This window comes from Scaptodrosophila lebanonensis, unplaced genomic scaffold (assembly GCF_003285725.1).
Source record: "Scaptodrosophila lebanonensis strain 11010-0011.00,11010-0021.00 unplaced genomic scaffold, SlebRS2 tig00001412-arrow-pilon, whole genome shotgun sequence".
Lineage (NCBI taxonomy): Eukaryota > Metazoa > Arthropoda > Insecta > Diptera > Drosophilidae > Scaptodrosophila > Scaptodrosophila lebanonensis.
In genome coordinates this window covers 636,935-659,944 of record NW_022060739.1, presented here as the reverse complement: position 1 = coordinate 659,944, position 23,010 = coordinate 636,935, and the positions used below count along the sequence as shown (strand labels likewise).

Sequence of the window (23,010 nt, the reverse complement as noted above, 5' to 3'; positions counted from 1 at the left end):
AATTAAATATCCCCCGACCGCTGAGGATGGTCGCCTGCCAGTCCTACCGTTATCTCTTTCTGTGGATCTGTGTGGAGTTAATCAGCCAGGCTGCTACTTGTTTGCCGATTTCAATTGGGGCATGGGAAAACACAGCCGAGGCCGAAAGGCCGTCTTTCCTTTGAGCCGCACAGTGAACCCAAAAGTTTTGTATGAACGCAGAATTTTTCGATTGCTAAACATTTTTCTCACTTGTTTAATACATTTTTGATATCTTCTATATTTTCAAAATATTATTTTGTAATAGCTTGCGATACATTCTATCCTGACTTCTGATAACGAATATATCGACTTCATTTATACCTGGGATCGATAACAGCCAATTAATTGATATCAATTATAATTTAATCTGTAATACTCTGTGAGATAATATAATCTATAAAAGATTTCGTTCAATGATCTTACCTAACCTAACTAAAAAGTCAGTGCATGTCTTGTCTCTGGTAACATGGAATACTGTCATCGATAACTTCTAATAATACAATATTCAAAAAATATATAATGTTTTATAATGGCAAACGCTGTATTGATATGATTTGCAATTATGCGTTTCTGGTCGTTCCTGTTATTAATATTGTATGAATTGTATATATCGTTGGTGGATGGATGGGAAACTTTGTGTATATGTGAAGATATTAAAAGGTTTGAGAAAAATAGATAAGGGTCGTTATATCAATACCAGTGTTAAGTTCTTTGTATTTGGACCCCCTGACAACCCGTTTTCAAAAGTAAATGAGCTCTAATTTCAAGCCAAGGATCGACTTGGCCACAGTGTGTGGCATTGCCAAAGTGAGGAGATGAGAAATGAAATAAAACGAAGGGGTTCATCGGGCTTGTGCGAGGAATGGCGAGCGTTGCGCTAATTAATGCGCGCCATTGATTCGCGCTGGGCCGGTTACAGAGTGTGGGGTTATCCGTATACTATATGCATCTGTATCAAAGACTGTCAAACACACACATTAACATGCACAACAAACACAACACAACTGAATGAAGAGTTCACGACGATGATGATGTTCATCATCGTAATGACGATGATGATGATGCGACAACGACTGTTCGACGACGACGATGCATCAACGCTCACTCGCATGAGTTTCAATTTCGAAATTTGAGCTGACAAATGCAGCATCAATAAGCGGAAGCAGAGAGGCGGGGGGAGGGGGGCCGGTCGGTGGAATTACTGGAGCGCCAACATTGGCATGAATGAAAAGCATGTGACGACAACATTGACGGCGTAGCTATTTTTCTACTTTTTCTCGAGCCATGGCAACAACAACAACAGCAACAGCAGCAGCATCATCAACTGAGTGATAGAAAATAAGAAAAAGTTGCTCTGCGATGATGAGATTCGCACGCAGCGTCAGTTAATCCCCACACCCTCCTATCTAGTGCGTACAGCTCTGGTTACACTTGATTAGGATTTCTGCCATTTACAATTACATTTGGAAACCATTCATCAGGTTCACAATAATTTTCACTTTTCTCGCTCTTGGCTGTGAAATCTTTTACTTTTAATAACGACTTTTTTTTTGACATTTGATGGCCTTTTTGTTAACTAAACTAGCAGCACTTTCTTTTTCACATTTTATTTCTTTCGCTACACAACTTTTCCACACTTATAAATCTCAGAAATTGTCAACGCCAAGCTGTTAATTTGCTTCATAGACCCGAGGCCAGGGACCGAGTGTTTTATTAATTAAAAGTAAACTTACTTGTCTGCGCCTTGGGCCACTAGTGAGAGGTATGTATTATAATATAGCTGCAGAGACTTACCTAAAACGAGAAAAAACAAAGTAAATTATTAGTCAAGTTGAAATGTGAAATGTGTTGCTTTACTTTTGGGCAAAAGACTTTCAAGACACGTAAAACCAATTTGAAAAACAATTTTCCAATCAAAAATGTGCAGGCAACAGCAACAATGTCAGCGTATAAATAGCAACCTGAGGCATGCAACTGCAACAATCGCCCATTTATCCACCCCTCCCCCCATTCCGACTCTCCCATTCTCTCACTCCCTCAATCTCTCCATCTCTCTTCTAACCAATGTACGGCACATTCTTCAATCAATTTCGTTAGCTACTTCCTCTCGCTTCCTATACTTCTTCTGCCACCATCTTATTTACTTTGCATTAATTAAACATGCCGCCACCCTTCTCCCCCAGAGGCGGCGGCAACCACAAAATGTTGCCCGTGTACACATTTTTCATGCCCTGGCCCTGGCTCTGGTTCTGGCTCCGGCCAAGGCAACTGAGCAGCCCAGAGCAGCATCTGCAACAATCTTCAGTTTATATTTAAATGTCTGTCGTTGCCGGCTGCCGCACGTGCAGCAACAGCAGCACAGCCAGAGGCGCTGCCCCCGCATCCGCTGCTGGCAGAGCAACACATTCGTCTCTGTCAAGTGGCAAGCGTCGCCCCCACTCTCCATTCTGCCATGCCCTCCTCCCTGCCATTACTGCTCCACTTGCAGTTTGTCATTGTAGCAATTTCAATGTTGCGCTTGTCAATTTTGCAGCCACCGTTTGTTGCACTCGCCTCCTCCCCTGCTCTCCTGCTCCCTTCCTTCGCCCCTACTCACTACCTAATAAGAGCGCCCCAGTCACAGCAAGCGTGGCATGCCACGCAGCATATTCTAGCATTGTAGGCTGTTCTGCTTGTCACTTGTAGCTGTTGTTGTTGTTGTTCTTGTTGCTTTTCCAGTTATTTGTCGCGGCAGCTAAGAAAATTGCTTGCCACTTAAAAGAAGCCACTCAGTTAGTCAGACATTCTCTTTCTTGCATCCACCTTGGCATTTATATTTCGCCTTTGTCACACGCGAAATTGCCAAGCTGCGCACAGCGCCCCTCTCCCCCTCCCCCCAGCCCAACAGTGGCGCTGTGCCAAAGGGGGTTGCTTGGGTAAGAATTTGTTGCAACTTCATCTCCAAAGAGAAGACTGAAGAAGACACAAAGAAATAAAGAACAAATTAAGCTCTGTTTATTTTCGAAGCGATTTCAATACAATTTTTGAAATTGATAGATTGTGCGAATCAGGCGATAGTATGCGAGCTAGAACATGACATTAATAGAACAGAACTGGCATGGGTTCTTGCCAGAAAAATGTGCAACACTGCTCGCTTTAACTAAACTTGCTCTCAGGAAGCTACTATATTTTTTATTCATATTTATTTGCAGCATAGTTATGTAAATTGTGCCATATTTATGGAATTTCGTTTGCCAATTTAATTTACTCTCATTCCCCTTTGTGCTAACAGCGCTGCAAAGCTTTAATGTAACATTTTATGTAAAACTTACATGGTAAGTAAGGTTCTCCGAATTGCATTTAAAAGCATTAAAAAAATCCTTTGCAATCTTTGTCAGCTACGCGCCTGCTTATGTGCACGCATGAGCTTATTGCCCCTCTCCATGCTAAGAGCCTGTCACAGACAATTTAATTTCAATGTCGGCGTTGCCGCGCAGTTTTAAAGAAAAACGCAAGAAAAGTGGGAAAGATGAAGAAGAAGGCAGAAAGTACAAAGAGTGGCGCCGGCTCCAAGGGCGGGGGTGAAGAAAAAGGGCAAAGACAGAGGCGTTTGCTGTAATACAAATAGTTTTGTTTTGACAGTCATAAGACGTTCTGTTCATGGAGCATAAAAGGAGGGAAAGGGAGCGACTGTAAAGGATCTCTGTGTGTGTGTGTATGTGTGTGTTGTGCATTTGACAAGTGGATTTACTGTTGGATTGCCCAGTGAGTGACAAAGTGCCAAAAGCGGGCACGGTAGCGAGCGACAGGGAGAGAAAGAGAGCGCTGTCTCCCCACACCCAACGCTTGTCCAACTGTTGGCTCAGCTGTCTGTCATGTCATCCATCCTCCCATATCTTCTGTCGCTGTCTCCTCTTGTGGTTTAGTGCGTTATGATGCTTGTCAAGGCGTTGCCTGCGTGGGCGTGGCATGCAACAAGTTGCGTGGCTTTGACATATTTTCTTGCTTTGCGGTTCTGCTTTTGCGCTTCTTTGCTTCGTATTCTCCATATTTCTGCTCTGTTTTACTTTGTTAATGAGTTTTTAAGTGTCACACACAACGGGCGTGCAGCGAACAAAATAGCTGAGCGAGTGGGGGGTTAAGGGTGGGCCATCTTAAATGTTGCATAGTCGGGTTCAACTGATATGCTGTTTTTATTAAATCTCACACGCACTGTTGACAAACATCTTCTGCTGTGATTGTTGTTGTTATTGTTATTGTTTGAACACAAGTGCAGCCAATTGGATGTCGCTTCCCTGTCCGTTCTATAAACAAAACATGAAGCATGCAGTATCGGCATCAGCCAGAACAATAAAAACATCTCATGTAGGCAAGCGGCAACAATTTCTTTTTATTTATTTACGACATTCTTTTTACAGTTATAAATCAAGCGCAAGGCACGTCCACGTCGCTGCCAACTGCGCAGTCGGAGTTTTAACTGCGCTTCGCACGTACCAACAACGCGCTGTAAAGATAACAGTGCAGTGGGTGGGAGAGCGACTGCTCGCTCTGCTTTCGATTTAGTAGCTGCGTTGCTCTACTGGTCGTGTTTTAAAATGTATGTACATGCCAATGTTAAGCATGTTAGATGCTAACAGCGACGATCGCACGCGCAGTTTATGTTTCCCACTTCCTACTCCGTACCACACCCTCCTCCACTCCTCCACACCTCCAGCTGACTGCACCGACCGCTCGCTCACCTTTAAAGTTCTCACTGGTGTGGCAATAAACCTAATTTCCTAACACATTTTATGTGCGTCTGTTTATTGTTTGGGCTTTCACTGCCCAGCAAGTTCATTTGAAACTTGTAATGCGACTCAACGCATAATTTCAACAAATGAAGCACCACATAATAAACAAGACGAACAGGCAAAAAAAAAATACTTAAAAAAAAAAAAAAGAAAAAAAAATGTGGAGCAAGCTGCCTCTGCTGGTATCTCTAATTAGAGAGAAGGTGAGGCGCAATTGTTTAAACATTGTCTAACACACACACAACTTCATACTCGCACATTTTTTACACACACACTAATGAATGCTGAAAGGCCTCATTCAGCATGATTTCCCCGCACTCAACCCTCAACCGCTCTTAAAATATTTACGGGCGGAACATAAAGAAAAAATTCAGGCATTTCAATAAAAAATGCGCACCACAAAAAATTAGTTAAAGTAAACAATATGAAAAAAAAATTAACAGTGGAAATTGGACTTATTTGCTGTTGTTGTTGTTGGCACTACCGCTGCGGCTGCGGCTGTTAAGTGCGTGTAAAATTTACACTACAAATTGCCAACAATAGCACTGAAAAAATATATATGTATTTGAGTGCAAAAATATTCCAACGATGAATTAATTAGCAGCAGCAAGCGGTGCACAATTTTTTTTTATAGCCCATATATTTGCCGTAAAACGACAACAACAATAGCGACGACGACAGTAACAAGGACTACAAATAGTAGCAACCATTGCCTGTTTTTACTGTTAAATTGCATGCAATTTTTAGCATCAGCTCAACATGAAGCAACATTATGTTACCAGAAACATGTTGCCAACATGTTGCTATATTATGTGTTGCTATACATCAATTTGAATTGAAAAGGAGAATAATTGCAGCTAAGGTTAACAGAGGGTGTGTATCGGTTAACCCTTTAAGTATTGGGCCAGAAATTAATATTAAAAATAAATGAATTATCTTTCTTTTTTTTGTAATCACGTTTTTTTTTTTTGTTTTAATTGTTTTGACTTGTTGTCCAGCATTTTAAATAGGTTTTAAGCAATTAATTGTATAATTTAATTTATTATTAAAATTGATTAAAATTAATGCCATTCGGCTAAAAACTCGCAGCATAATAAATCAATCATGAGCAAATATAATTTGTTACACATTTTCATTCACTTATTTACTGTAACATTTTTTCACTCCTTTTTAAATTGTTGATTATTTGCACTTTGTGAGCTGAGCTGAGCTGCTGGACAGAGCGATTGTTTGAATAAAAACAACTTGTTTATTGTACGCATTCAAGCGTCCTTCATCTTCTGGTGCGATCAATTTTGTATGCGGGTCTATTAAATATTTATAGAGGCACAGCAAAGTGCAGCGACAACGAGACACCTGCACCATTTGTTCATAAAACGAGGCTTTATGTCTGCACCAAATTAATTAAAATCCATTTCATTTATGAAATTTAAAATGTCATTTTTGTATAAATTCATTAAAATGCAAGGTTTGTCCGGCATTTGTTGTAAAACTATACTGCTATGTACACACACATACATACATAATGCGAATAGCGCTCAAATGGCAAAATAATTGAAATTAATTAATATTTAATAAGCTGCACACAGCCACAAGCATTAAATGGCAAAAACAACAAGAAAATAACTTTATCTCCGTGACGCTGAAGCATTAATACGCTTTTTGTGTTGAATGCGACTAAGGCAGCTGTGCAGTGGAATAGGTTTTTAGATCAAAAATAATAGATAAAGATGAGGATATAGAATACAGCCTTCAAGCAATGCTGCCTTCTATGGCGACTATATAAAATAACAAAGTTACATATATAATATAAATTGTAAACATTGGTGCGCATAGCCTTAAAGGTTCGACATTTCTTGAGGTTCATACAAACGGACACACATTCGATTAATTATCGTCCTCATACTTGAAGGTCTAGTGTAAGGATTGTTCACCCTGTTACATACATTTTTAAATATTGAACATACCCTTTGTTTGGCTAGAGAGCATGCGAAAGTTGTTGCCTTTTTTGAAGCTCGCCGCTGTCTGCTTAATTAATTTGCAATTGTATGCAAAATAAATGAAATGATTCGCCACAGTACAGCAGAAAGCTGACAGCCAGTATACATCAGCTGCTCCATCTCGCCCCCTCCCCCGCTCGACACTCAGCCCTTATGCCACTCCCTAAATTAATCAAGCCCTTCAAGAGGTCCACTAACAAGTTATGCCACTCGCTCTCATCCCAATCCATGCCGTTCCATGCTTCGAACCATGCCTAATCAGGCGTATAAAGTTAAATACCTTAAATGTATTGCTAACCAGAACATTTGGAATATGCTCGGCAAACACGCAAAGGGGACGATTATACACACATACAGACACACACACACACAAACAATAACTAAAGTGGCTGCCTGGCCGTGACACATGAGTAGAGGACGACAAAGGCGGAGGATTATAAGCGCACAAATCTGCTGGTTAGAGAGCAGAAGCAGATAATGGCGGCTGATGGGAAAACGCAGAGGTTTAGGTGGCGAGAGCGCAAATCGAGAGATTGAAATCAAAGGACCACGACGACTAGGTCGATTTCTCCATCTCTATCGCCGTATCGATGGTGGCTGGCCAAAGTCAATGCATAAAGCAGCGAGTGGCGCTTGCCTAATGGCAATTGACATAATTACGCAAAGTAGTGGCGGGGCGTCTGGGGAGGGACGGGTAGGCGCGGGGTAGTCATTGAAGAGGGCAAGGCGCCGACAAGGAGTCTGGGCAAACAAAGAGCGAAAAGTTTTAAACCTATTACTACAACGCCTCGCAGTTAATACACTTAACAGTGCGCAAGTGAGAATCGCAGGGAGGCGACAAAGGCAATTGAGAATCGCAGAGAAGGAACGCAGGCAAGTGTTTGACGCAAACGAGCAACAAAGGCTAGGCGGGGCTAGATGGAGCTAGGTTGGGCTACAAAGCACGTATGTATGTACAAGTGCGACCTTAAAGCCCTTGGCGCTGTTTAAAACAACTTTAAAATTTATTGCTGCCTACTTTTAGGTGGATTACACTTGCTCTATGTACATATAGTATATACATAGCTAGAAGCTAATGCTGATGCTGATGTTGTTATTGCCGAGGCTGCTCCTGCTGTTCCTGTTGCCTGTCAATCAGGCAGGAAGCAGGCAAAGCAAAGCGAAATATGCGTTAAGCATTTGCCGCTGCTTTTGGTTGGCAATAGGTTCGGGGTGGTGCGCTCGTCAGGGAAATGTAATGAAAATTACATGCGCCACAGGCAACGAAGGCAAAAACTTCTAACAAGCGGCATCAGCAGCAACAACAAAAAATATATTGAAAGAGGAATATGTTTGTTGGCCCCTACGACTAACTGGCTGGCTGACTGACTGACTTGTTTGTTGTTTGCCTGGCATCGTCGTCGTTTTTGTTATTATTGTTGTTGTTGTTGTTGTCGTCGTCGTATTCGTCCTTGAAATTTTCCTTTGAAAGCCGCATCATCCTCAAACATCTTAGGCGCCCGAAAGCACCCACAACACAAACACTCAGTTATTATTACAAACACATTTTCATTGCCGTTTTCAGCAACAACAGCTACAGGAGTTACGTCGCACACGCATTCTTCGCCAGCTTCGTCGTCTTAAGAGTGAAAAGCCAGCCAGCCAGTCAGCCAGCAGCCAAATTGATTTTCTTTTTAGCTTCTTCTCTATTGCTGCCAGCCATCATCTTCATCAACATTGCCATCGCCATCGCCATCTCCATCATCGTCATCCGCATCGTCTAAGTTGTCAATTGAATGATTGCGTTTTATTTGCTTTGCTTTTACTTTTAGCCCACACATACATACATACGTAGACCCCCTCTCCAACCCCCACCCCTCTGCATTTCCAAGTCAACATCATTTGTCAACGCGTTCAAAATTTGACAGGTGATTAACGAGACGACGCACAAAAGCAAATGCTAGCAATTTTTTGATGCCTACCCACAGGCGCACGCGCGCGTTCCTCACCAAATAGCTGAAATTTATTCCACAACGCACTAAAGAAATCCAAAAACTAAAGTCAAAGGCAGGCAGCCGTCTGTGCCGCCAGCTATGGGTTCATAGCGTCTGTCCTTCAGAGGCAGTCACAAAAGCGAAAACTATGACAAATATTCAGCGCGTTTAATTGCATAGCTCGCGGCTCTCCGGCCAGTCTTTACGGGGGGTAGCTTTGGTAAGTGCAACCCGCAACTAACCAAATGAGCATTTAGCGTGGGATCTCATCTCAAAAAACAAAGGGCAGGGGAAGAAAAGGAAAAGGGGTCAGGAAGGGAAAGCAAGGAAAGCGAGCATGCAAAAAAACCGTCACTGTATCAAATGTGGTAGCAAGACAGTGGGCTAAACTTAATCGCTACTTGGTCTTAAAAGAGTTGAATCCAAGATCTGATTTAAAGTCAAGCCCCATCTCTAATAAACTAATGCAGTTGAAACAATTGCTTGGAACTTTTGAAATCAACTTCAAAAGTATGTCAAAACTCATACAATTAAATAAATAAAGGAAGTAAACAATTGAAAAACATAAATTAAACAACAATTTGAAAGAGATATCAGAGTATTTAAGCCAAAACAATGCTGAAAGAACTTAGTTTCTTTCGGTTCTTTTGTTCAGATCAGTTCAAGATATTGACAGAGGAAACAAGTTATAAATAAATAAAGAATGCTTATAAGCTACCTTTTTCGTTCAGATCAGTTCAAGATATTGACAGAGCAAACAAGCTAGGCAGAAGATAAGTAGTTTATGTTTAGTTTATTTATAAATAAATAAAGAACGCTTATAAGCAGCTACCTCACACAGCTCCATTCCACTGTGCAGCACAACCCTTACTTTAAAGAAATCACTGCATGCCCTGCCCCCCGCTGCTGTTCCCCTTCTGCTCGCAGCAAACTCTCGTTGCCATCGCATTGCAGGACAGGGCATCGTTTGTTACTTTTGCTTGGTTTCTCAAGCATATCAATTCACTTTTGCAACCCCAGGGCGGCTGCTCAATGCTTGCATTCATCTGCTACCTTCCTCAATGGGGTGGCAACGCAACGTCTGTCGCATTCTTGTTATTTTTGTTGCTGCTGTTGTTGTTGTTGTTGTTGTTAGTGTTGTTGTTGCTGTCTCGTAAACGAAATGCAAAGCAACATTGTAAAATTACAGAAAATGAACTGTAAACCTTTTTGCACGCATTGTTTTTGCCTTTGTTTGAGCTTAGCCAAGGGTTGCATCTAGCCCCCACCCTCTAGTCCCCCTGCTTCCTTTTTACCAACCATTGCTCTCGCCCCTGTGCCACGCCTGCTCACGAAAAAATAAAATTTTACGCTATGCAAAACATTTTTCTAATCAAACATTCCATTTCATTTGTCCTACATGTTTGTTCAGACAGGGGTTGTACCAGTGGGGGTTGGGGTACGATTCTCTTTTTTACAATTTTGAAATTGTCTTTCATTTCGTCTCAAGTGTAAAATTCATTTCCATGTCTGATTGTCTGCCTGTCCGCCAGTCCGCCTGTCTCGCCGTTCAACAGCCAGTTGTGCAACTTGCACCCCCTTCCCTCTACCCGCTACCCTCTACCCTATACACACTAAGCCGCTCAGCCTCCCCAACTAGCGATTTTCATGGTTTGCTAATGCTCATTTAGCCAAAATCAATTGCTCAAATCCCAGCCAAAATGGGCAAATAAATAACGAAATCGCAACCCCCATACTCGTAGGACGATCAACACCACCAACCCCCTCCACAGTCAGACTCTCTCTCTCTCTCTCTCTTTTTCTCTCCATCTCTGTATTTCTCCCTCCCACTCGCACTGTGCCGCTTGCTTCAGTGTTTTATTAATTCTGCAGCGTGGAAATACTTTTGAAATTGATTTCATTTTTGCACAAATTTCGTTTGCTTGAAATTATAAACGCACATTTAAAATAATAATAACAATAATAATAATAATAAACGAAACTTCCTGACGCGTGCACTGTGCAAATAAATTGTATTAACACACAAAATGTTCTTTATATTTTTGTTGTCTGTATTGTTTAATCATTTCTGCACAGCATATTTTTTCTATCCATTGCTTGTCGCTTGTTCGTTTCCATTTTTCTTTTTGATTTTTTGTATTTTTAGTTATTATTATTATTTTTTGTATTTGTTTCTGGCGGTGCATTTTCCCATTTAATGCAGCCAACAAATTTTATTGAGTTTCATTGAAGCGCATAAAATTGCAATAAAAACGCATCAACATTAAATAAAAGTCTATTCATGTATAATGCGCGCATTCCGGAAACTTACCCCATAAAAATTTTTGAATTATAAATGGAAATAAAGTGCAATGCTCGCTTCTACCCCTTCCCGCGCTTTCTCCCCCCTTTTCTGTCATAACTTATGGAGTTCAGCCGCTCACACGCACATACATACATACATACATACATACAGACTCGCATAATAAGCGCGATGTGCTTTTAATTAAAACTTAAGCACCGTCTGCACATTAAAATTATGTAAATTACTGAACAAATTTGTGCATCTTAATTGCACATCGATAGCATGGAAGCCAACAGATTAAAAACCAGAGCAATGCAAAAATTACCAATGGGATTAAAAATTGTTGTCACCGAAATAAAAACCCCAAATATTTGTTAAACGGCAACATCACACGCCATCAGAGCAGCAGCGATGTGGGTTTTCAGTGTGTTACAAGAATTTAAATTTGGATTTAAAAAATGAGCAATTAAAATGATTCTTTAAATGGATTAATACACATTCGGTTAAGGAATCAGGATACATTTTTCTCTTCAATGTTTCGCTTTTACTCTAAACATCGAACATCACTAGGACAAATAAAACTGCGCCAAAAAGATGAACAATTTTAGGAATATTGCCAGAAACTAAACGTAAACCCATACTATTTTTAGCTAAATAGTACATTTATGAATTGTTAGAATATATCAAGGAAAAATGTTTCATTAGCTTGGTTTATTTTAAATTTAGTTTTATTTTGAAGCCCTAAATTTGTCCTAACTATGTTGGTATTATTAATTGGGGATACTGTATTGGAGAAAAATAATCAAAGTTAAGCTAAGCTTAACTTTCTTAAAATGTTTTTATACTTGTTATACTTATTATACTATATTCTGAAGAACCAATTTATCTATGCAGCGATGCATACAATTAGCAATTAGAACGCTAGTACAATTAATTTTTTAATTACAATTGTTGTGATTAAGACCCTTTACTTGTCTGGACCATATAATCACATTTTCAATGAACTTCTTGCACATGGGAGTGCGAATATTTTTGTAATAAGAGAAAACCGCAAACTGTTCTTCATCTGCGATGCCCCGGCTCAGCCAATAAAATGCTCATATGACGTAGTTCCGTTTCTCCCTTCAGTGTTTCAATGTGTAAGTTATGCTCTGAGTGTGTCGATCTGACGAACTTTGCTGCATATTTTTCCACCTATATATATTTTCCCAAGCCCATTTAAATATTCAACTTTATAGCACAATCATCAACTCCATAATATGGACTTTGAAATTTAATTTGACAAACAGAAAAGCTAAATATAAATTCCTCCAAGTTGCGGCTTCAAAAGCAAATGTGTCAAAGCTGAACGCATTTTTGTCAATACACGCTCCAAAGAAATGCGCTCAATGGCATCAAAACAGTCGGCAAAGCTCTCTGTCCACCAACCCGTGCAAAACGGCTTGGAAAACATGATTTCATTTGAAAAGATGCCAAAGAGCCAAAGAGCAGCTGCAAAGACGCGCGACTCTAGAGAAAAAAAAAAAAATGAAAGACGCGTCAAAATGCCAAGCAGCGGTTTCCAGGCCTACTCGACCCTCTCTGCACCCGCTCTCAAGAAATACAGCAAGACGTGCAGCTGCCAGAGATACGAGCCATGGATACATGAAAAGCAATCAGTGTATTGACCACAACAATTTTGACATGTTACGCATACAAATTAGAACGAAGTCAACTCTCCACCAGGGCCCAGGGAAGCCAAAGAAGCAGCCGAATGCTGAAAAACGGCAAACAGAAGCCGCAAAAGCTTTGAACAAGCGACTGAAAAAAGCAAAGCAGTGAAAGAGGCAGAAAGTGTTGAAAAAAAAGGCAAAGATACGCAAAACAAGGCACAAAAAGATTAAACAGCAGCGCGTTAAGCTGACGGCCAAGCTGCCCCCGTCAGACAGGCAGCCAGCCAGCCAGCCAGACGGACAGACTGCCTGGCCCGCTTGCTTCTAACTTGGCCTGAAGACTGAATGCGGCTCTATATCTAACAAATGCTATGTATGTGTGTGTGTATGTGTGTGGATAGCAACATGACCAAATTGGCAGGCGCAGGCATAATACATCACAAAACGAGAGCTCGAGTCCGCAATCATGGGCTACTTTTTATGCATGAAATGCTAATGGGCTGGACCCAACAAACCAATGACCAATGTCACAGTGGAATATAATAACTGAAATATTGGACAAAATTCTATGCAATAATAAAGATAGCTTATAGCAGATATAGATGGAGATACTGTTGTTGCTCCAGCAAGCTTTATAGTACATATGATAATAATAATATTTAATAGGGACCCATACATATCCATTTTAAAATCGTCAGCGCTATAGGATATTCTCGTATAATTAAAATACAGAAACTGGTCGCTAAGAAACGTGTAAGCTAGACTGGCATTTCCTTAAAAACAATCTTTGGAGTAAGCTTGTAAGAATGTAACAATTTTAGGAAAGAAAACTTAACTACCTCCTCAAAGTATTGTTATAGTTTAAATTACATCTGTATTTTTAATAACTTTATTTCTAAAAAAAAGGCGTTATATTTAATTTTTGTCTAGTTTAATTCATTTAGTTTGTGATAAGATGAAGGACAAAACAGATATTACCAATATACGAGTACATAGTATGCTTAATAGAACAAAGAACATTTTTCATTTTCGAATGTTTCAGGCTTTTCTTAGCTTACTATCACTGAGAGTGCCACGTTTGAAAAAAAAAAAAAAACACACAGGTTATTTGCCAATCGTTTGTTTGTTAGTAATAATTTAATGCTTCCATTACAAATCTGTTAACATTGTTTTCAAGACCTAGGCCCTCATCTCAGTCAAATTAGTTTATATAGTAAAACTACAAATATGGCAAGGCAATTATTTGTATAATCACTTTTTAGATACGTTTGCATTTGAACAAGTTTTGGAAACTAGAAAACTGAAAACCAAAGACTGCTTAAACTATTGCCCAGAGTTCTTTGCAAGCTGACGTCAATTTCGGGATCATATCTAAATCTAAACTCATACTTGAAACTCCTTCCCAGGATTTCCAGTACACATCCCAACGTGCAGTGTCCAACCGTACACGTAAAGAAATGTGGCAAATGATACACGAAAACAGTAGCCCGATTGACGATTGCCAATTGCTCGACCGTCGGCCGAAGACAACCAGAAAAAGCCCAGTAGCCGGCCAACTGGAGAGACGGGGAGAGAGGCAGGGGGCAGCGTCAAGTGAAGCGCTTAAAAAGAAAAGGCGAGGCAGCAAAAATGAGGTGTGGTCGCTGCTCAAGTTAGGGGCGACGTCTGTCGTGTTGGCATTCAAGAAATGCCTGCACGTCGTCAGCTGCCCACTGTTCACTACCCACTAACCATTTACCATTCACCACTGCCCTTACCCGCTACCCGCTGTCCGAGCAGTGACCAAACGGTGACCGCCTTTCTGCCACATCACACATTTGATGATTTCCATTGCCAGAGTGTGGAACGCGGCACGCGTTTAGAGTCGCTAACAAAACGCATTGCGCATTCTTGGCCATCGGATATGTCATATCTAGAGAGATACGACACATGCGGAAGGTGTGCCAGATATGGTCAAACAATATACTTGTATGTAAGTATTCATTAGCATTTGTGCTACTGTTGAGTCGTCAGCATATGTCTATGAGTACTCGTCTGTATAGTTACTATATAATAAAAATTTGCCGTGTTAGTTAGCACGTTGTGGCTAACACAATGGCATAACTTTATTCGATTCCATTAAATACTTTCAAAATGAATCACACAATCGCAGCATACACTCGTATTTATAAAAACTAAAAACAAAGAGTAAAGTTATCAAAGAATGCCATAAAAATGCGATACGTGCAAAGCTTTACAGCTGGAAAAAATAAATGATTTTAAATGAAAATGCAGTTTCAATTTTCGAGTGATTTTTTTTTATTTTTTGGCATCGCACTTTGTTTTGCATTTTCGCCCTGCCGCTTTCCCATTTACCAATTTTGCAGTCAAAGATAAACAATAAATAATATGGAGCGGCAAAAAACGCACACACGCGCGCGAAAGGCAAAGTAAAAGCAAAAAGCACAAAAGTAAAGCAAAACAATGTGCAAATAAATATAAAAATAATAGAATATGCTTATAAAAATTTTACACAATTTTTAAACATATTCTGATTCTTTCGCAAAACTGCCTGCGTGTGGGGAATTTTTCTGTAATGGAGAGCGCGAAAATGAAAATGAGAACAGCCAATGCCGAGGTCGTCAAATGCATGAAGTCGCTTTTGTTATTATTGCTGTAGCAGTTGTTGTTGTTGTTGTTGTTGTTTTCGGCCACTCAAATGTTTAAGTCAGTTCGTTGCGAGCCAATGTCAGTCGGAGCAGTCGGAGTTATTGAATTTTTATGCGCATTTTGGATAAAAGTAGCGGAAAACAGGCACTACAGCATTTAAATGAACTTTATTTGAACAAATTCTGTTGTTTGTTGTTGTTATTGCTGTTGTTGTTGTTGCTGTTATTACTATAGTTTTTGTTGTTCTTGTTTCTACTGTTGTGCATTGCATTGGCGCAAAAGTTTTCGCTACGTTTTGTTTAAACAGCTGCGCGAGTTCAACACAAACTCAAAATCTAGAGAGCAGCGAACGCAGGGCAGGTGAAATGCTTCGATGGCTAGAACCAACAGAGGCGGTTGTTGGTGGTGGTGTTGGGGGGAAAGGGCAGGGCCTGGCACGAGCAGGCAGGGCCAGCACACAAACGCAACTACATACATACATACACACTGATGTATATACATACATAGAGAGATAAAGATACATTTGCATCTAACGGGTGTATTTTATAAAATGCCATATGCCAAAGGCACGCTCCGCAAAACTACCAACAGAGCTGGTTGGGCAGGAGGAGGGTCTGTAGGTGGTGGGTGGGCGGTGCAGGTGGAGGTGGGTGTGGCCAACTGCAGCTGCAGCTCAAAGTATTATCAGCATTTGGCGTTGCCAAAAACTTTGCTACAGCAACAACAAAAACTGCATATGCTGCATAAAAAGCGGCTCCCAACACCCCCATCCTAGCACAGCTTCATTTTCAGCTTTGATTTCAGCCCAATCCGAATGCAAATTGCAAACTGTAAGTTGTGTGTGCATTTCCCTCCCCCCCCCCCCACCACTTCTGCCACCTTTCCTATCATTTGCATGCCCGGCAGCCGGCGTTGAATTGTGCACGTAAATTTTGAGCAAACAAACAAAATATTTGTTTAATTTATTTTAATTTCAAAAAGTTGCAGCTAGCTGTGCAGTTTACGTGTCTTTCGGTATGTGTGTCTGTACATATGTGTGTGTGTGTGTGTGTGTGTGTGTGTAAAGGATACGGTTTGTTTGCCCCTGGCCCGCTCTTCCCTCTTCCCTACTTATTTCTGCTCTTCTATGCCACCACAATCATAATTCACGCGCATTTGGACGCTAAGCAAGTGGCAGGCAGGCAGGCAGGCAGGCAGAGAAAAAAGGCATTGAGCATGGCACTTAGGGAGTCCTGGCAGGAAATGAAAATGTGGGAAAAACTCAAAGGAAAAACCGAGAGAACTGCCAGCTTGGCAGCAGGCAGGCAGCGAACGCATAAATAAAACAAAGCGCAAAACGTAACGCCACACGGAATAAAAAGCAAAGGCATGAAAATAAAAATAAAAAACTGAACATAAACGACAGCGCAATGTGAATGCACAGTGGCTCCGAATTGATTGATAAATTAATTCTATTAGACTTCGGCAATTAAGTGAAAGGGAAATGTTTCAAAAACACGAATTATTATTAATTAAAACGAAGGTATGTTGATTTATGTTGTCGCTTACTGAAAGGATGCCCCATTGAAGAGTCAGTATGTTTCCATGGACTTCAAAGTCCTTGGGTCGGTTTAATTATTTGGTGGTCAGTTACACTTTTCAGAACATAAACTATCTCATATTAGCCAAATTTTAAATTTTTTCTGAGCTGATTAGTTTGTAAACAATAGCTGACAAATGATTTTACAGTGAAAACTCCCTTAACGGACACCTCTTTTATCCGTACACTCTCTTCGGCGGACACTTTTTCTAAAACATTCGATCGGTGTATTGTATTTAAGTATCCCCTTAAGCAGACGCTCCCCTTGAGTGTCCGGCCAGAGAGTTTTCACTGTATTTAGTGGTTTATCTTTGAATCTCGATAATACTTGTGTTTATGCGAGTATACACTTATCTAAGAGTATCCTAGAAAGAACAAACACATTATTTAAGCGTTTTATTCGATCGAAACATGCTAGCCTCGATTCTGTACTTCATCAGCACATTTTAAACTATTCTCATAAATCATATATTCCTTCGCAAATTATTTTGTCTCACTGTGCCGCGACGAGGACAACAAGTGAAGGCACTGCGAGTGGCATATCAGAGGTAGAGTAGAGTGGGTAGAGGGCGTTGAGAGTGAGAGTCCTGAGTGCGTCTTAAGTATTCGTATTCTGGACTGCTGTTGTCTGCTGTCTCGTGCGTGAGTTTTGGGAACATCGCTCTAACAATTCCAAGGAAAATAAGAAGACAAAACAGCAGCAACAACAATGAAAATGTAAAAGGAAAACCGAGTGACTGACTGACGAAAAAGAATAACGACGTTGGCACACTAAAGGAAAACGGACCAGACAAATTGAAGGCACTTCAGTAAAGGCGACTGACAACAACAACAACAACAAACGAGTCGCGACTGTTGCCAGCAATTGGAAATGCGTCGAAAAGTGTCTGCCACGTGGACTGAATGTTGTTATTCTTGTTGTTTGGAAGTTGGAGTGGGCGGTAGGTTGTGATTTGTTAAAAGCCTTTTTATTACTCATCGTACATCGCACATCGACATGCAGCCCGAAAAGCAGACAAAGCTGTTGGCAATGACGACGACAAAACGAAGATGCGGCCAAATTGAAATTGATATTTATAGGCATTTTATTATGTTAATTATTTATGGGCACAACAAAACATAACAAGACAGAGCCTGCAGACTCCGACAGCGTCTTGGATGAGAACAGTCGCAGGCACTCGAATGCTATGACATTTTTTTGTTCTTAATGCTCGGGCCACACATTTAATGTGCTTTTAATTATTTGTCAATTTTGGCAGCTCAAAAAGTTTCGCTTCTATATACTCGTTTGTAGACTGATGGTGTGGCCATTATAGTTGTTGTTATTATTGCGGCAGCTGTCATTCCCGCTACCGCTGCCATCACCAAACCTAATAAGACCCTGGAGGGCGTTTTGGCCGTCAAAGCTCCGTTGAGAGTTCATTGATTTTTGACTTGACTTCTGTCGGCACTCGCAGTTGCTTTTATACTTACGAGTAAGTATGCACGAAAATAAAGTAAAATCTGCTTTTGTGAGCCCACAGGGTTAAAGATGTAGATGAGGAAGTCTTGCGGCATTTCTATTTGCAGACTTCTTTACATAAAATTCATTTCTCTCAGGCAGCTTTAGATGCAATTCTGTTCTCAAGCGGCCAATATAGGAAGTTGTTCAGCATAACACTTTTTTACTGTACAGTTTACAAACTTGTGTGTGCAGTTGACAGCTACAACGGGTTGGCAACAGCAACTATAACAACAACATCAACTTGTCGGCCAGCGTATGTGTCAAAGGTCCAATTAAAATGTCAAATCAACGCATTTTATTTATTACACGAAACCAAAGCACGAGACTGTTTTTAGTGAGGTTCTACAAACCGCCTTCCCATAAAGTTTTCATGTCTGCGGTTAGATGTTGTCGGGATCGAATGTGGGGTCGGGGTCACTAATTGTGCGAGCACAGGAATTTCGTTAATCAAAGACAAATTGGAGGAATGAATTGATGTGTGTGCTTGTGTGTGTGCCCGCTAAGTGAATGACTGACAGATTGACTGACTGATTGAGGGAGTGAGTGAGTGAGTGAGTGGCTTAGCCTCTTTGTAATTGCGGGAAGCAAGCAACTGGTGGTCGGCCATTGGTCACTTCTCAAGCACGTTCCCTCGATTGCGAGTGAGACACTAAAGCGATGGGCATTAAAAAGCATTTTGCAGCTAAGCGCAAAAACTTGTCGTGTGGAGCGTGCCACAAAAGTTTGCCAGCAAATCGAAGCTGCCTCCGTCCGAACCCACATCCTAGATGGGACGCAACATGCAAAAACTTAGCACTCTGGCATCAGCAACCGGAGAGCAAAAAAAAAAACTTTATCGTGACGCGAAGTCGACGTCGCGTTGAATTTGCAAAATCGTTCGAAGTTTTAGATCGGTTTTTTAGAGGTGTGTGCTTGCTTTTGCAAGTGAAGACAGACTTTTTATATTGCTTGGGAATAGCTGATTGAAAGCTAAGGGTGGCTGAGGGAGGGTGGGAAATCTGTCATAAACAAAAGCTGCAACAGACGGCACACAACAATCCAACAGCTTGACTGGCTGTAAATTTAAATTAATCGAGTGGGAGAGTGAGGGCCAAAATCAATTTTAAACAATTTGTAGGGAAAATCATCGTCCTACTAGGAATTGTGTTAAGGAAATGCCAACTAAAATAAACATTCCAAACCGAATTTGTTACAGAAATACACCAAGACTTGTCTGGGACTATTTTAGGGCGCATTTATGTTACTAAACGAACCTATTTGTGTAGGAGTTTGTGGAGAAATGGATCGAATCTTACTGTATTGGTCTACTCTAACATTTCCGGTGTATGAATCTATTGGTTTCAATTAGTTTGAAGTTCATTTTTAATAAAATTTGAATAATTAACAAATCATAAACAAGTTATACATGTCTTGGGAAGTACATGTGAAAACATTTAAATGATTATTGATCAGTTTAGCTATGCTTTTAACATAAGCTAAGAAACAGAAATATTCCTGACATAGCTCGGATTTTAAGAACCATATATTTTGAAAAAACTAAATATATACTTTACTTTAGAGAGTGAATTAAAAGCTTGCAATTATCTGCAGCCAGAAACTCATGATTTGCGAACTTCAAAACGAAGTAAAAATCTTTGCTTTTACGATTAAATACGGCAGCTGCTACGATTTTCAATCATTGCTTGTCTGTTGAACTGATACCACGTATTAATATTAAAGCAATGTTTAAGAACATGTTGCATATTTTGAAAACACCTTTCCAGCTTTCTAGCAAATTCCGCTCTTTGAGCATTCAAAGTTAATTTGGCATTTCGGAGAAACGCCCAAATGCAAAACATACTATTAAGCAATTCAAAGTAGAATACAAATTTCTGCGAATTCGTCTGCTCTTTTCAAAAACTGAATTAGAACTCACCACAAGAGCGGGAGTCGGGAAGTCGAATGTTATAGAAACAGTTGTAAGATTCGAGGCGTTTACTCCCACACCTTATAGTTTGATTGTATTATTATTTTTTGTTGACACCTGCATTTTGCCTTCTATTGTGATTTCTAAGCAATATTCGATTTCAACTGCATTTGCCCCACTTGCTTATATAGTGTGGCAATATATAATATACATACATACCTACATACATATGTAAGCAAACATTTTATGGCTTCAACTTACCGATCAAAATGTATTTCGAACTCCCTGTTCTGCTTGACGTTGATTTTCTTGTTGATGTAATTGTTGTTGTTGTCGTTCTTGTTCTGCTTATTGCTGTTGCTCTTACTTTTGTTTTTGTTGTCGTACCCATTTTGTTGGTTTAGTTAACGTTCTATGTGCTTGTCGTTGTTGTTGTTGCTGTAGCTGTTGCTGTTTGCGTGATTTTTGCTCCAAAAAAAAACTTTTGCTACCTCGTTTTTCAACTCCTTCTTCTTTGTGTTCTAACGGTAAGCGTTACGACAAAGTCGCAGCCGTTCCGCTGCTTTAGCGTGCGTCGGAAGATGCCAAAAGGCAGCGCCACATCGCGACCGATGCGATGAACATAAATAAGAAAAGCGTAGGAAAAAAAACTCGCACACTTTGGAAGAACTTTGAAAAACTCAAAATTCAAAATGGCGTACGTGTTGGCCCTTATTTTACGGCCAGGTCTTAAAGCATTTTCTTTGCGCGCACACACACACTCTTTTTCACTGTTATAATCGGCCGTTTGCTTCACTCAGCTTTAGCGTGTTGTTGTTGTTGTTGCTTTTAGCAGAAATCACAAACGCGTAGTAGGCAGTAGTATTGTTGTTGTTGTTGTTGTTAATTGCAGCAGCGTCAATGCAGGTAACAAAAGCCGCAGCGCGTTTCACGTAGTATGCAGGCGGCGACGTCGGCGTCGACGCTTGAAAGGTTTCCAAGAAGCAGCAGTCACAAAACTATACACACACACACACACTTGCATACACGAACATAAACCTTTTTATGCTGTGCCTCGTTGTTGTTGCTTTTGTTGTTATTGGTTAAGCGACGCGCGCGTTTGCTTATAATTGTTGTTGTTGTTGTTTTTCTTCAAAACCTGTTTAACAGGTAAAGCAAACCAAGCCGAAGACGACGACTACAACGACAACGACTGCAGCGCGATCGTTTCGTCAAGTTTCTGTTTCTTAGTAAGATAGGAGCGAGGGGCTCGGGCAGCGACGCCAACTAATGATGCCTAGCCGGCGTCTGCGTCGACTGCACGGTTGATGACGCAGCTGCTGCCTCTCTGCTGTTGCTGTTGCCGTTTCTGTTGAGATGCTGGGCTTGGTTTGTCGTTTCCTTTTTGGTAAATAGTTTTACTTGTTGTTTGCTTCGCTTTACTTTGCTTTGCTTTATACCTGCACACTAACGCATAAACACACACGCACACCAACACACACACCGATGTAAAGCCACTTCAAGTTGTTGCTGTTGTTGTTTAATAACTGTGGCTCTATTATTGCACTTGCCTCTGCTTGGGGCCTTTATATTTGTTGTTGTTTAAAATATTTATATAATTACTTTTAATGCTTTATTAATTTGTACAATATTCGCCAGAGCAGCAGCTGGCTTAGCAATAGCTATTTACTGTTATTGGGTATTTTTTGCACAGCTTGCGGTTTTTATCTTGCACTGTGTTTGCTCTGGACAAAATTTGTAGCGCGTTGCTGTGCGAATTGTTTACTTCATTATTATTAGACACACAAAATTCAATTTTAAATCGCAAAACTCTCAACACACAGAACTCCGCGCGACCATTTGTTGTTGTTTGTACGTTGTTTTTATTTTTCTCTCTTTGTCAGAGCAGAAGACGCGCGCGTATTTGCGCCACACAGAACAACCACGTCCGTTCAAAGCGACAGCTTAACGAAGAATAAGAGCACGAATCTGTTTAACATTGCGTTAACAGAGCCGCGAAGGCGCTTTAGCAGCGCTGTTAGCAACACTACACTCTCTGACGACATGTTGAGAGCAGCCGGTGCGCAGCGCTCTAGCAACATGTTGCGTTTCGCGCGCGTTTTTCTAGCGATTTTCGTACATATCAACATTTGTAAGAAAACTCGTTTCACTAACATGTTGTGTGTGCTTTTTTATTTTTATTTTACGACTGCGTCAACGACGACGGCCAAAATGAAAATCGCCTGTCATAGTTGGGAGTAGAGGAAAAACCAGTTGGCTATTTGTTGTCTGTCTAGCTGTGGCTGCAGGCGGCCAAGAGGAGTCATTAAATACGATAAAAATCGGAGGTAACTTGCTAAGCAAGCAGTGCGAGGTTCTCCAACATACACACATGCATACATACATACATTTGTATGAACGTTTATATGTATAGATACATATGTGGAGAGTGTCCCCACTGCGCAGGGGCAACGGCTTTTTAACTTGGAACTTGGCCGAGCGAGACAACAACAGCGTGGGGCTGGCCGGCTTCGTCAAGTTTTGCGGTTGCTGTTGGCGATCTACTTTTAACCTGTTTTTTATATCAAGGCGGCGCTGCTGGAGCAGAGGAAGGCGCAGAGGGGGGCGGGCGATAGCTGTTGAGATTTCAAGTCTTGGCTCTTGCCTCTGAGCCTAACTCTCTGCTGTTTCTGC

General features: G+C 40.7%; 1 protein-coding gene across 2 annotated transcripts in view; it reads right to left on the bottom strand.

The window, feature by feature from the left end:
- LOC115632044 (hemicentin-2) overlaps positions 1-22,226 on the bottom strand; it is a 112,803-nt gene extending 90,577 nt beyond the window's left edge. Inside the window, exon 1 of one of the 2 annotated variants that reach the window (XM_030529015.1) lies at positions 20,599-22,226. In XM_030529015.1, coding sequence (XP_030384875.1) covers positions 20,599-20,728 — 130 coding nt within the window. In that variant the 5' untranslated portion in view covers positions 20,729-22,226. The remainder of the gene's footprint in view (positions 1-20,598) is intronic. The other variant, XM_030529014.1, reaches the window with a different exon arrangement.
- Positions 22,227-23,010: the final 784 nt, after the last annotated feature.